At 44.9% G+C, this 15,396-nt stretch overlaps 1 protein-coding gene across 11 annotated transcripts in view; it reads right to left on the bottom strand.

Annotated features, from left to right (window-relative positions):
* The window catches only part of AK9 (adenylate kinase 9), a 156,721-nt gene that overhangs the window by 90,163 nt on the left and 51,162 nt on the right, over positions 1–15,396 (bottom strand). For 10 of the 11 annotated variants that reach the window (XM_065590208.1, XM_065590205.1, XM_065590206.1 and 7 more), the window contains 2 exons: positions 12,177–12,308; positions 11,197–11,238 (listed from right to left, as the gene is read on the bottom strand). In XM_065590208.1, the coding sequence (XP_065446280.1) occupies positions 11,197–11,238; positions 12,177–12,308 (174 nt within the window). Of the gene's footprint in view, positions 1–11,145; positions 11,239–12,176; positions 12,309–15,396 lie in introns of all 11 variants that reach the window. The other variant, XM_024102465.3, reaches the window with a different exon arrangement.

A 15,396-nucleotide genomic window follows, 5' to 3' on the forward strand; every position in this document is an offset into this window, starting at 1 on the left:
ATTTAGTAAGGCAAGTTGAATGTTTCCTGCTATTTAGTCACACTTCCTGCATCCTCTTAGAGTAAACTTGTTCTGAGTTTGTCAGCCATGACGCATCCTGCTGTCAGGCAGCAGGCGTGAAGGTTGGGATGAAGGAGGTGGGCTGTGGTCCGGGGAGATCACATCCATGTTTCTCGGGAGCAACAGTGGAAGTCTGATTGATAGGTTAGTAGAGTCGAAAACCAATGAGTTAAGAATAAAGTGAGTGGAGTCTTGCTTGACTTTGGATAAGACTTTGGGCAGGAGCAGAATGGAGGGAAGGCATACACCAGGACTTTTGACCAGGGCAGGAGGAAAGCATCTGTCAGCAAACCCAGGCTGTGACCCACACGGGAGAAAAAAAAAAAACCCAACACATTTTTTGTTTTCTCTTGTTGCAAATAGGTCCGCTTGGGGAGTTCTCCACCACTGGAAAATGGAACTGGACCATTCATGGTAACCTGCGAAAGACCTGCTCAGGCAGCCTGCCAGAGTATTTTGAACTTCCAGAAGATAAGCAGCTTTCAGGTTGATGGAACTGGCAATGCAGAAATTCCAAAGGATTGCCTCCTGGCATAACTTTGTCGATCGACACCCTTCCCCCACCCATTGCTTGTTTACATGGTTGATAAGCTGCTGTATTCTCTAAGAGTACCAGCAAATTCCACTACCTGATATGTGGAAGGAACACCATGCAAGCCAGATGGATGGCCTGGAGCTCCCTGATATTTATATGGAGACTTAGATCCTGGGAAGACCAAAGGCCTTGACTCCAATTGGGACCTGAGTGAGCTCCCCAACCTAGATCTAATGCATCTTGTGATTAGGGTGAGAGTCTGCTGAGGAAGGGCAAAGGGAACTCTCTCGCAAACATTCATAGGTTCTACCAGCAGTCCAGGGAAGACAAGACCTGAGCAGGTACTTGAACCACCATGAGTATATGTTGACAGGCCAGTGAGTACACTGAGACTATCCAACTCTGTAGATCTCTGAGGTGTAGTCTGGCATGCTGCACCATGTAAATGCATGCTGCCATGTGTCCTAGAAGTTTGAGGCAGTTCCAAACGATGGTAACAGGGTGTACCTTTAGATCTAGAGCAATGACCTGCATTGTTTAGAACCAGGGCTCTAACAGGAAAGCCCAGGTCTTTGTAGAGTCCAGGATTGCCCCGTGAATTCTATTCTTTGAACAAGGATGGATTTCTCTGTACTGATTAGAAGTGCCAACACATCAAAAGTGGTTTGAATAATGTCTACTTTGGAGAGTACCTGAGACTTGGTCTGGCATCTTACTAGGCAGTCGTCCAGATAAGGAAGAGAAAGTTATTCACCTTGTGCAGTAATGGAGATTCTTCTAGATGTGTCCCCCTGTGGGTGCTCCACTTTAGGTGTTGATGCGTCCCTGCACTCGTAACCAGAGATTTATGGTAGTAGTGCTTGGTTGGGTCGCACATGCACAGTCCCCATCTCGTGCTGGTTCAGGCAGTTAACTGGTGCTGTGTGATCAACACCCGCCCCCATTCCTTCTCTTCTGCAGTCTGGTGATAGAACTCCGAAGCGGAGGGGAGGAGAGAGGGTAGTGGAGCACCCACAGGGACATACATCTTGAAGAACCTCCGTTACTGCACAAAGTAAGTAACTTTCTCCTCTTCTTCTTCTTCAAGTAGTGTCCCTGTGGGTGCTTCACTACTCGCAGAGCAGTGCCCTTCGATGGAAGGAGGGGGCTTTGAAAGTCTGTGTGACCAAACAGGGTATCAAAAGATGCATGTTGTTGCATCACATAGTGCTGTGTAAATGTGTGTGATGAGGTCTAAATTGCGGACCTACAAATTTCTGCAATGGGAACATTGTTGAGAAATGCTATGGAGGCTGATAGACGTCTGGTAGAGTGAGTACGGATCCCCGTAGTGGGTTGTCGTCATGTTGGAGATAACACAGTTTGATACAGTCTGATATCCATTTGGATAGCCGTTGTTTGGAAATGGTGTTGCCTTTTGATCGTTTGGTGATTGAAATGAACAGTTTTGGAGACTTGCAAAAAGATTTTGTTCTATGGATCTAAAAGGCTATAGCCTTGTACACATCCAATGAATGTAGTCTAGATTGTCGTCTGTCCGTATGTGGTTTCGGAAAAAATGTCGGTAAGTATTGTGACAAAGTTCCTCCTCTATCTTGGTGGGTCTGTGCTTATTGGCGGATTTTTCTTGCCTCAGAGATTCACCCGGTCCCGCCCTCTAATCCGTGTTCCAGCCCAGGGCCCTATGGACTGCAACTGTCTAGAGTGCCTCCTGGAACAGCTGCACAACAGCTACAACTCCCTGGGCTACTTCCCCATAGCCTCCTCCCAACACCTTCTTTATCCTCACCACAGGATCTTCCTCCTGATGTCTGTTAATGCTTGTATTCCTCAGTCCTCCAGCAGCACGTCCTCTCACTCCCAGCTCCGTACGCACACACCTCACTAACTGGAGTGAGAGCCTTTTTATACCAGGTGTCCTGATTAGCCAGTCTGTCCTAATTGATTCTAGCGGCTTCTTCTTCATTGGCTCCAGGTGTCCTAATTAGCCTGCCTGCCTTAACTGGTTCCAGCAAGTTCCTGCTTGTTCTGGAACTGCCCCTGTTACTTTACCCAGGAAAAAGGGATCTACTTAATCTGGGACTAATATATCTGCCTTCTATCACTCTTCTGTAGCCATCTGGCCTGACCCTGTCACAGTATGTAGGTTGGTTAATTGAAAGGATGAGACAACCTTAGATAAAAACTTAGTATGTGGTCTGAAAGATACATTATCTTTGAAAAGGATTGTATAAGGTGGGTCTGTCATGAGAGTTGCTAGTTCCCACACTCTCCTGGCAGATATAATGGCCACTAGGAATGCAACCTTCATAGAGAGGTGTAAGGAGCATGTAGCCATGGCCTCAAAAGGGGGCCGGTGAGGGTGTGGAGGACTAAGTTGAGGTCCCATGGCGGGTTAGGGTTCCTAACTTCTGGACAGGAGGTGGAGAGACCGTTTAGGAAACATTTAGTAAGCGGATGCGTGAAAACAGAGAATCCATCAACTTTATGATGAAATGTCATGAAGGCTGACAGATGTACATGGATCGAACTCATGGAGAGGCCCGTTTGTTTGAGTTCCAGTAAGTAATCTAAAATAAGAGGTAAGGGGGCTGACAGAGATGTAGTCTGTTTGCGTTGGCACCATGAGTCAAATCGCTTCCACTTATGTACGTATGTGAGTCGGGGTAGTTGTCCTATGGCTGTTTAATAATGTTTTGTACCTCTGAGGAACATGTCATTTCAGATTCTGAGAGCCATGTAGTAACCAGGCTTTGAGATGAAGTCTTTGGGGATCCGGATGGATGACGCGACCTGTGTCCTGCGATAGAAGCCAAGGCAGAAGCAGGAGTGTGTGTGGTGGACAGACTGCCATGTGGAGAAGATAAGGGTACCACGTTTGTTGCATCTATGTGGGGGTTATTAGGATCACTCTGGATCCGTCTGGTTTTATCTTGAGGAGTACATGGGAGAAGGGTGCAAGGAAAAGTGTATAGGAGGGGAGCGTTTCACTTGATGAGGAAGGCATCGCCTAGACAGTGTCAACCAAGTCCTGCTCTGGAGCAGAATGGAGGCATTTGGAGTTTTATGTGGTTGCAAAGAGGTCTATTGTTGGGTACCCCCACATCTGAAAAATATCTAGGATTACCCACGTATTCAACTCCCATTCGTGGTCTCGATAAAACTTCCTGCTCAGGGTATCTGCCGTGATGTTCCGGCAGCCAGGTAGGTATGATGCTATAACATGGACATTATGTTTGATGCATCATTGCCAAAGACGCATGGCTTCTACACATAAGGAGTGCAATTGCACTCCCCCTTATCTGTTTATGTAGAACATACAAGCTACATTGTCTGTAAAAATCTGTACCGTTTTGTTTTTGATTAGTGGTAGGAAGTGAGAACAGCTTGTAGTTCCAGCTGGTTGATATGAAGATGGGACTCTGCCGTAGACCACTGGCCCTGTATAGAGTGTGTTTTCAGATGTGCCCCCCAGCCTAAGAGGGAAGCGTCCATGGCGATGGTGAGCGATGGTGGATTCTGTAGGAATGGCACCCCCCCTGCTGACATTCTCTGGATTGGTCAACCTTAAAAGGGAATCCTGGACTGTATTAGGCATGATGATGAGCTTGTTTATGTTGTGCCTATGTGGGACATAATTTGTCCAGAGCCAGGCTTGTAGATATTGCATGTGTAGTCTTGCATGTCGGACAATGAAGGTTGTGGCAGCCATGTAGCCTAGGATTTGTAGGCAAGTTCTGTCAGACACTTGCGGGCTGTTTTGCACTGTTGAGATCAAGGCAGTTAAAGTCAGAAAGTGTTTTGTTGGTAGGGAGGCAGTTGCTTCAAGGGAGTTGAGGTCTGCTCCAATGAATTCCAGGCATTGGACAGGTATTAGAATATAATTTTGTATGCTTATGTGAAGTCGAAAGGTGGTGAACATATTTATTGTACATTGGGTGGTGGCTGTAGCTGTGTGTAGTGTTGATGCTTTCAGCAGACAGTCATCTAAGTAGGGGAATATCATGATTCCCTCTCCACATAGATAGGCAGCTACAACGGCTAGTACCTTTGAAAATACCCAAGGCGTAGTGGAAAGGCTGAAGGGTAGAATGTTGTACTGGAAATGGTCCTGTGCTATTGTAAACTGTAGGAATTTCTGATGGGAGGAATGGATGGATATATGAAAGTATGCATCCTGGAGGTTGAGGGTTTAGAACCAGTCCCCGATCTCTAATGCTGGGATTATGGTGCTTAGTGTGATCATTCTGAATCACTGTGCTTTCACAAACTTGTTGAGTCACCCGAGATTGAGAATAGGTCTCCAACCTCCTGTTTTTTTTCTGTGTGAAAAAGTAATGGGAATAGAACCCCTTCCCTCTGTACTTGGTTGGTATGGGTTCTACTGTTCCCAGAGATATGAGATGGTTTACCTCTTCTCATAGAAGATGTTTGTGAGAAGGGTCCCAGAAGAGGGACGGTGAAGGGGGATAGGTAGGGGGTTTGGAGGTAAGGGGGATGGAGTAACCATTTGATTATTTCTACCCATCTGTCCATGGTAATGTACTGCCAGATTGGGTAGAATGGAAGTAGGCAATTTCCAAAAGTCTTGCCAGTTGTAGATGGTGTCAGCATTGAGAGAGATGGGATTCTCGAGCCCTCGACCAAGGTTTCAAATCTGTTGTCTAAAGGTTGACGGCTGAGAGATAGTAGTCAAAGCAGTGGATTGCCGTCTCCTCAAAGTTTTGTTTCCACCCCTGTTGGTCGTAGTATCTATTGCGTTGTGTGTACAGAGGGGGTCGGAATCTTTGAGGAGTTTGATAATTGCTCTGCCATCTCTTGTTCTTAGGTGTGTGGATGCCCAGAGATCACAACGTGGCTTTTGAGTCTTTCAAAGTGTGCAGTGACTTATCTGTTTTGTCCGCAAAGAGTTTGGAGCCTTCAAATGGTAAGTTCTCTACGGTGGACTGTACTGGCTTTGGAAAATCAGATAGATGAAGCCAGGAGGCTCTCTTCATAATGACCGCTGTTGCTATGGATCTCGATGCAGCTTGTAGCGCTATTCTGGTGATGAGGTGGCCCTCTGTGATGAGTGCTTTGTACTGCTCTTTTTTGTCTTCTGGAATAAAGTTAATACATTCAGAGAGACTTGCGTAATTATTGTGATTTTTCCAATAGGGCCACATAGTTGGCAATTCTTAATTGTAAGGTTGCAGCCAAATATGCTTTGTGGCCAAACGGGATGAGCTGTTTCCAGTCCTTGTCATATGGGGTGTTTCTGTAGTATTGTTGTCTACCCCATTCGGAGTTTTGTTTTCTTTTGGTACTTGTTTACCAGCCTTAGATCTAAAATAGGCCTGAGATGCCACTTTGCCTTTGCATATAGGAAGTAAAGGGAATAAAATCCCTTCCCTCTGAACAACATAGGAATTTTCTGTATGCCCCCATGAGGAGTAGAGACTGACTCTCCTGAAGTAGCATACTCTCAAGAGAGTGGTCCCTGAAGAGGGATGGGGAAAGAGGGTGGAAGTGGGGAACAGAAATACATTGAAGGGTGTATCCCAGTTCAACTGTGCTTAAGACCCACTGATCCATGGTGATGCAGGTGCAAGCACTTAGAAAGTGGGATAGATGGTTGGCTAAAACTGGGGTGGGGAAAGATGGCACTGTAGGGAGTAGCATAATGCTCTCGACTGAGAGGTCAAAATTGTTTAGATGACCCAGTTTGTCTAGAAGAAATGTCAGCTGCAAAGGAGGGTGGAGGAAAGGATGCCTCTTGTAACTTCTGCCCCCTCTTTTTGGGCAGGTCTTGAGAATGTGGCAAGAATGTTACCTGCACACTCTAGGGCACCCCACCTTTACCCTTCTGTGAGCTCAAAGTGTAACCCAGTTAATTTAGGCACCCCCACCTTACGGCTCTGGGTGAAAAGCACCTACCTTTACCCAGTTCCTAGGGCTCAGGGCCACCCTTACCCAGACCCTAGGGCTCATGGCATAATCTCCCGCGGTTTTGCTGAGCCTTTTACCAATGAAAGAGCCTTACACAGTAATATCCTTAACCTCAGTTTATTAACAGTTACCAAAACAGAATACACACGCTAAATATACAATGCTCACCACTCCCAGTAAGGCAGATGAACTTTTCCTGATGGCCAGTCCAGACCAGGTTATCCAGGGGTCCAGCTTTTGCACAACATAGCTGGCAGGGTGTTGAGTTCTGGCAGCTCTGGTCTTGGGCTGTGTCCTGGAGTTAGGTTCCAAAGAACTTTCTTTTGGACCCCAGTTTATATAGTTAAACGCGAGTCCTGCTTAGCTATACCGTAACAATCATTTTAAATTAAAGTACTACAAAAAAAGTATTTTTCACCAATTCTAACCCATTATGAAACAATTATTTAACCAGTCGTATCCCACCACCTTAGTTGATTTAAATCTTACAAAGTTAGTTATGCAACGGACAGAAACAATCAAAGAATCAGACAGAAACCATACAGATAAACAATGGAGAAATAGGGACCATAAAGGCAAAACAATAAAGAAGTATAGATTTCACAAGCACAACTGTTGATAATTATCAGAGGGGTAGCCGTGTTAGTCTGAATCTGTAAAAAGCAACAGAGGGTCCTGTGGCACCTTTGAGACTAACAGAAGTACTGGGAGCATAAGCTTTCGTGGGTAAGAACCTCACTTGCATCTGAAGAAGTGAGGTTCTTACCCATGAAAGCTTATGCTCCCAGTACTTCTGTTAGTCTCAAAGGTGCCACAGGACCCTCTGTTGCTTTTAACTGTTGATAAGTGATTCCTTGCCAGACAGGATGCTGTCAAACAAAGTTTTCTTTAACCATTGTGACAAAGCTCTGTCCTTGTCTCCATGGGTCCCACTTTTCCTGGCGGATTTTGCTAGCCTCAGAGGCTCACTGTGACCCTCCTTCTCTCTCTAGAGGCAAGGGGCACAGCCTACTGAGCCATTTTCATTATAAGCCAGCGAGGGAGGTGAGGAGAAACTATCCTCCCTTGCACAGTCACTGTTGTCTCCCAGTCTCAGTGATTAATCGGGGGGAGGGGGGAGCAAAGGGGGAAGCCCAGGCCCACCCTCTACTCTGGGCTCCAGCCCAAGGACCCTAATAGTATCAGCTATGGTAGGTGACCTTTTAGAAACGGGACACGAACAATTCCCTAGGCTACTTCCCTACAGTAGCCCCCACTTCCTCAAGCTCCACTTCACCCTTACCTCAGGGCCTCCTTCCTTGTGCCTGATATGGTGTATACTGCTCAGTCTTTCCAACAGCATAACTTTCTCCCACAGCTCCTGACATGCACGCCCACCTGACTAACTGGGAGGTTTTTAACTAGTTTCAGCCAGCCCCAGATTGGCTTCAGGTGTCCCAATCAACTTAGCTGTCTCCACTGCTTTCTGGAAGGATCTTAATTGGCCCAGGTGTCTTGATTAACCTGGAGCAACTGCCATTTGGTTATCATGGTAACAGGGATTTGTTTAGCCTGGGGCTAACATACTTGTTTCTCACTACTTTCCTATAGCCATCTGGCCTTGCCCCGTCACACCATCTTAAGATGGGTTGCTTTATCTGGTGATGGTGGGTACTATTAGGACAAGAGCACCTTCTTAACAGCTCAATATTATATTGTTTTGATGGAATGTGAGGATGTGACTCTCTGCTTCTCAGCTTATGGTTGCTGCTGCTTACTGCAGAAAAAAGCCTCAGATCTTACAGAAGGTCTGAAGCTGGTGGGAATGCTGTGGGCTTTCTTTTTGCTGCTAGTCTATAGATCCCCAGAGACTTAAGGGTTGCCCTTGAATCCTTAAGACTATAAAGCGTCTCTTCTATTTTATTGGAAAACAGTAAGGGACCTTCAAAAAGAAGGTCTTGAATTGTTTGTTACACTTCTTAGAGAAGGCTGATGACTGCTGCCAAAATGAACACTGCATAGTGATGGACGAAGCCATAGCTCAAGCTGCAGTCTGCCTCATCCAGGTTTGCCTGCAACATTGTCAAGGCAACTAATTTGTCCTCCTCCACTATTACAGAGAATTCCTGCTTTGTCTCACCATGAGGCTTGTCTTTGAACTTCAGGATATTATCCCATAGGATGGAATTGTAGTGCCCGAGAAGAGCTTGCTGGCTCACAATCCTAAGCTGTCTGCTATAAAATCCTGACAGATTCCAGATTCCCACTTAGAGGGTCCTTCAGAGGCAAAAATATCCATGAGCCTGTGTGACCTTTCCTGTACCTCTTCTGTTTGGATATCCAGAGCTGCAGCGACCCTCCTCAACAAATCTGGATGAGCTCTGAAATCATCAGGAGGGGGAAAGGTAGACTCATTCCCTCTGCCTCATCAGGTGATGTCGAAGAATAGGCTAAGTGTGTTAGGAGGTCACTCCTCCAATTCCTCTACAGAAGAGTACTGAGCATGTGTTTCCATCTGCATGGTACTGGTCTTAGTACCAGGGGCAGGGCCGGCTCCAGGTTTTCTGCCGCCCCAACTGCAGGAAAAAAAAAAAAAAAAGCTGCGGCAGCACGATCACACCACTCCACTCTTCGGTGGCAATTCGGCGGCAGGTCCTTCGCTCCGAGAGGGACTGAGGGATCCACTGCCGAATTGCCACTGAAGACCCGGATGTGATGCCCCAATAGCATTTGGAGTGCCGTTCCTTGGTATTGGCCACCCCAAGCACCTGCTTCTTTAGCTGGTGCCTGGAGCCGGCCCTGACCAGGGGAGAGAAGATGATGGCCTCCATGCAGATGCTCCTGGTGCCTAGCTGAGATAGAAAGGTGGGAAGGGAGCAGAGAGGCTCTATAATGTGGAGGGAAGACCCCAGGGGTCCAACAGGGCCATTGGTACTGAGGTAGGACCCAGCTACGTGAGGCCACTGGCTCTTAGAGTGCTGAGGCTGTGATTGGTACCACGGCAGGCAGGCACCCCACTGGAGCTACTGTGCATGCTTGGGGCAATAAAGGTTCAGCTTCAGAGTCTGATGAGGAGCCCCCTTCCGCACACCATGGGAGAACTGACCTGTCAGTACCTGAGAGCCAAGCTCTGAGTCTGGAGAAGGGGATACTGGTAATATCATTGCTGGCTTGCCTCTAGATGGAATCCTATTCAGAGGTGCCATGAGAGAAGAAGTGGTCGGTACTCAACAGTGCTCTGGAGTTGGACTTGGGATGGTAGAAGTGTGTAGTTCCAATCCAACTGTGTGAGATTCCTGAATTGCAGGAAAAGACGGCACTGACAGGTTATGGATATACCTGGCTACCTCAAAAACCTCAGGTGTTGACAGCACAGGAAAGGGGTCCTGTGTCTGCAGTACCAAAAGGTATGCTACGTCATTCAGAGGTTGGTCTCAATGGACTTTTTCTGGGTTCTGGAGTCAGCAATCCCTCCTGGCTTATAGAGTGCTCCTGGGGGTACGACTTCTTTGAGCACCCCTCTGAGTCCTTGCGTCAACTCAGAGCCTTTGTAGTAGACTTGAAAGGCCCCACTACTAAGTCTTTAAGAAATGTATGCAGTATCTTCTTAGGCACCAGTGATGTGGATCTACCTGTGGACTCAGTCAGATCAAGTCTAGCACTCCTGACTGACTTGGATGTTCTTGGTACCCATACAGAGTGGAAAAGTTCCAACAGTGGATGAAGCATAGACTCCCTAAGCTGGTACTCAAGTCAGACAGCCCTGTCCATTTTCGAGAAGTGTTTGAAACTGCTACAAATGTGACATTTGTCACTTACCTGAGCATCTCCCAGACACTTAAGTCAGCTGGGGTGTGGGTCACTCACGGCATAGACCTGTTACATGAACAACAGGCCTTAAAGCCAGGAGAACACGGCATTAGTTTGGTACCAAACTGGGTACTCAACTGGGCATTGGTAACCCTACATTAAAAAAATACTAATCAATACTTATTCTTATAACTAACTATTTACAGATATCCTACAGATATACTAAAAACTAACACTACAGGTATTATATGCACTAAGGATGGGAAGATAAGTAGATACGAAGATCACATCAACAACAACAACCACTATTGCTAGAAGTAGGAAGGAACAGAGAGGGGTTGGGGACAGCGTGGTCCTTGATACCTGTGTGCAGTGGTACGAGGCAACAGAGGCCCAACGGGTACAGCTGAGGGAAAAATCTCTTGACAACTGTGCACAAGGCTCATGCACATGTACAGTGCAATGGACATGTGCAATCACTCCAAGAAGAACACAAATTCTAGCTGTTTTTATGCATTCCATCTATAGTACATACTGTACATTAATTTCCATCTTCAGTAATTTTAATATGATGATATATCTGTAAATTCCGAGGTGTCCTATGTATCACCGAGGGCCTGATTGGTTCCACCATCCTTACTCGACATAATGGAGGGTTGCTGAAATGGGCCCTGAGTTCTTATATTAGATAAAGCTCCCACTATTTAATCACATATCTCATATAAAATTGCTTACATGTCTTACAACACATGCAAGTAGTGTCAGGCAGAGACTAATGACTGCAGAATTAGACCCAAAGTTTATATCAATTACATGCATGGTACAATAATTACCTGAATTATATTTCAAGCACTTGTGTGTTTGGGTGAATTAATCAGTTTTACCTGATGATTCAGCTTCTTGTTCTGAAGAATTGTCAGTCTTTTCTGTGTGAACATAAATATTAATATCTATTAACAGCGCAACACTAATTCATTTGTTTATATATAATTTAGTTAATTATACCTTTAGAATGCTTTTACATAACTCATGTTTACACAGCTCCAACTTCCATTCCTTCACAGCTCACATCCCCTACACCCAAATCATTCCCCACCCATTCCTTCCCAATACCCCATATCCTATATCTATTACAAAATATAAAAATGTAGATCAAGTCAATGGCAAAGTATTATAGATGGATTGGTTTTGGAGGGTTATAAAGGTGTGTGAATTGGGTATGTGGAGAAAATATGGAAGAGACAGAGCTGGGTACTCAGTGTGTCAGAGTTGAGAATGAGTATGTGGTGTGGAGGGATTGGTCAGGTATTAAAGAAAAGTAAGTTGGATTGTGAAGGCTATGAGTTGAATGTGAAGGAAGTCTGAGACTGACATGGACATGTGGAGATTGTAAGGATGGTTGAATCAGGTGTGTGCCTCCTGGAAGCATAAAAGTTGCATATGTATCAACAGAATAAAGTCATTTGAAGTATTGCCAGCATATGCACCACAGCCTTAGTACTTTTTTTCTTAACCACCTATGAAAAACTCTTGTGCTATAGAAAAAAAAAGTATATGGAAACAGCAGACTTTTCACCAAAATGCATGCCTAACTCCTATCAAAAGTCAATGGGAATTTTTTTGCACATGGAGAAATGTAGCATTAGCATCAAAAGTACCTATCCTCACTGCTTTCAGAACAAACTGCAAAACTCACGTTTTCAGTTTAGCTTTTCCGCAGAACAATAAATAAGAAGATTTAAAATATTCTGACAATGGAGATGAGAAAAGGAGAAAGGGAAAAATATATATTTTCTTTTTTGAATATAAGGCACTTGGATAGCACATAATGGTTGTGGGACAAAATAGATAAATATTTCTTTACCTTTGCTGGTGTCAGATCTTGTATCTCTACTCTGCTCTTCCATGCTTCTTTCTTCCTCAGGCTTAGTGGCCTCACTTTCTTCATATTCATCTGTTTCTTTGTAACTGCCAGTTTCTTGGGCATCTATTGCAGCTGTGAAATATCATTACATTTACAGAAGTCATAGCATAAGACAAAAACATATTTATTTGAAATTACTTCTTTAACCCTAATTTCAGTAACTATTTGTCTTGAATAAAAACAGAAGCAAAATACTCTACCTGAAAAAGTTAAAAAACAAAACAAAACAGAAAAAGCATTTAAAAACATTATAAAGCACACTTGATGAGAGCATTTCTATAATCTTGATAGAGTGCAATGATTCTAAATATTGTCAAACTTAGATTTTTTTTTTTTTTTGGAACACAGAATGTCCGTGAAATATGATGCAGCTGCTGGCTTCCACCCCACAACTTAGCATGCTGGTAGCCTCCGTGAAGCCAAGAACACTAGTAGCAGGGGCTTGGACAACAACAAGAGAGGAAAACACAACACCTGCAACCACTGGTCTCCTCCATGAAGTTAGAAATACCACCAGCCACCTCCACCATCCCCTCAACCCTCTTGTGTAGAAACATCATTTTCCCGCCTCAATTTTCTTGAGACTGAGATCTGATGAGAAGAAGGTGCCCGCCCTTTGTACCCTGTTCTGAGGACCTTTCTTTGTGTGCTGTGCCATGACAGCTTTGCTTTTCTGATCCCCATGTGCATGATGGCCAAAAAAGTAGAGTAAAGCTGTCAAGAGCTGCAGAATTGGAGGTCTGGGATCATACTGGAGGTGTGAGCCTTGTGTTCTCAACTGTGATGGGCATAAGAAGATAAAGCAAGCGGGGACTGATATCTGTGTGAAAACCAATTGTTTAATACTTATTAACTATCACACTAGTTCATCATTGGTTCTTATTTAAAAGCATAGGGCAGTGGCTAACAGTGACCCTAGTTAGCAGCTCATAGTGTTTAGTACAGGTTGGTGGTTAATAGAATCATTATGATCCATGTTCTAATCATGGAGGAGGCCCCTGACTTTTTTTGTAGTGGTGAGAAGCGGTAGGTGACTCAGCTGTCCTTGTTCTAGTCAGTCAATGTGAGTTCCATGTAGAAAGTTTGTAGAAACACACTTCACACTAACATTCTTTAGCTTCATTTAGTGCACAAAATCACTAAAAAGAAGAGGAGAGTGAGGCAAAAGATGATGAATGGATATAGGACATTCTCATTAGTGGGCTGATGTCTCAAAACCTTATGTAAAGCTCATCCAAATTTGAATGGTTGTTTTCATTGGTTACTTAATGTACTCCTAAAAAGAAGAGGGTTACTCACCTTGTGCAGTAATTGAGGTTCTTCGAGATGAGTGTCTTGTGGTTGCTCCACTGCAGGTGTCGGTATGTCCCTGCGTCATAGATCGGAGATTTTCGGTAGCAGTGCTCAGTCAGGGCACGCGTGCATAGTAGTCATCTTGCAGAGCCGTTGGCACCTCATCTAGCACATGCATGACCCAACCCCTTCAGTTCTTTCTCTACTGCAGAGCTCTTTTAGCGAACTCTGAAGTGGAGGAAAGGCGGGTGCCTAGTGGAACACAAATCTAAAGAACCTCAGTTACTGCACAACCCTCTCTTCTTCTATGAGTGATGTCCCTGTGAATGCTCCACTTCAGGTGACTGTAGAGCAGTGCCCCACTGTGGATGGAAGGGGCTTCAGATTTGCATATGTTGTTGCAGAGAGCATAGTAAGGCCTATTATAGCATCTGACATGGAACTTTGAGTGATGGCATAGTGATGTGCAAAGGTATGCACAGAAGCCCAGGTAGCTACCCTGCATATGTCAATTAGAGGTACATTGTTCAAGAAGGCTATAGACATTGCTATGGAATGTGTGGAGTGGTATCTGATCCCTCATGGGTGTTTTGTGTTATGCAGTCGATAGCAAAGTTGGATACATGTAGAAATCCATTTGGATAGTCTCTGGGTTGATATTACGCATCAGTTGGAGCGTTGTGGAAATAAACAGCCTTGGAGATTTCCAGAAGGGCTTGGGGTTCTGTCCAAGTAGAACGCTATGGCTCGCCTGATGTCTAGTGTATGTAGAATGGCCTCTTGTGAGTTCCCATGTGGTTTGGGGTAAAATGTGAGGAGGTGCATGGGTTGATTTATATGAAAGGATGTTAATATTTTAGGTAAAATTTTTGGGTGTGGTCTCAACGTGACTTTGTCCTTAAAGAATATGACATTGGGGGGTGGGGAGGGGGGATCAGCCATTGGTGTCCCAATCTCACTCACTCATCTAGCTGAGGTGATCATGACCAAAAATGTGACTTTCATAGATAGATGAAGGAGTAAGCAGTTCGCCAAGGCTTCAAAAGGGGCTCTGGTGAGGCATATAAGCACAAGGTTTAAAACCCATGTGGGTGAAGATTGTTGGACTACCGGGTTGGACTTCCAGGTAAATATTCTGTATGCCAGTGAGAAAGTGTTTAGTGACTGGGTGTGGAAATATGGAGGGTCCCTCAAACTTAGGGTGAAAGGCTGTAATAGCCGCTAGGTGAACTTTAATTGAGCTTATGGATAAGTCTGATTCCTTCAGTTCCAGTATGTAGTCCAGTATGAATGGGAGTAGTGCTGTGACTGCAGTCAACTGTTTTTGTTGGCACCATAGTGAGAATCAATTCCATTTTTGGAGATAAGTATTGTGAGTGGTGGATCCCGTGCTATTTAATAACATGTTTCACTTGTTCTGAGCAGGCTAATTCGTCATATTGGAACCAAGTAGGAGCCACACTTTGAGATGAAGTTTCTCCAGATTTGGGTGCGGTGTCCTGCTTTTGTTCTGTGAAAGGAGATCCGCCCACAGTGGAAGAGTTCATGGGGCACAGACCACTATGCGCATCAGGTAAGGTTACTATGTCTGTCTGGGCCACATTGGAACTAATCAGTATGATATGGGACCTGTCAGTCTGTATCTTGTGAATTACTTGCGAGATTAGTGGTATCGGTGGGAATGCATATATGAGTGACGCATCCCATGGAATGAGGAAGGCATCCCCCAGTGACTGGGATCCCAGTACTTTCCTGGAGCAGAACAGTGGCCACTTTAGCTTATTGATGATGCAAACAGGTCTACAGAGGGAAAGTCCTATTTCTGGAATACTGACTGGAGGATTCTGTTGTTTATTTCCCATTTGTG

The sequence above is a fragment of the Chrysemys picta genome, chromosome 3 (assembly GCF_011386835.1).
Source record: "Chrysemys picta bellii isolate R12L10 chromosome 3, ASM1138683v2, whole genome shotgun sequence".
Taxonomy (NCBI): domain Eukaryota; kingdom Metazoa; phylum Chordata; order Testudines; family Emydidae; genus Chrysemys; species Chrysemys picta.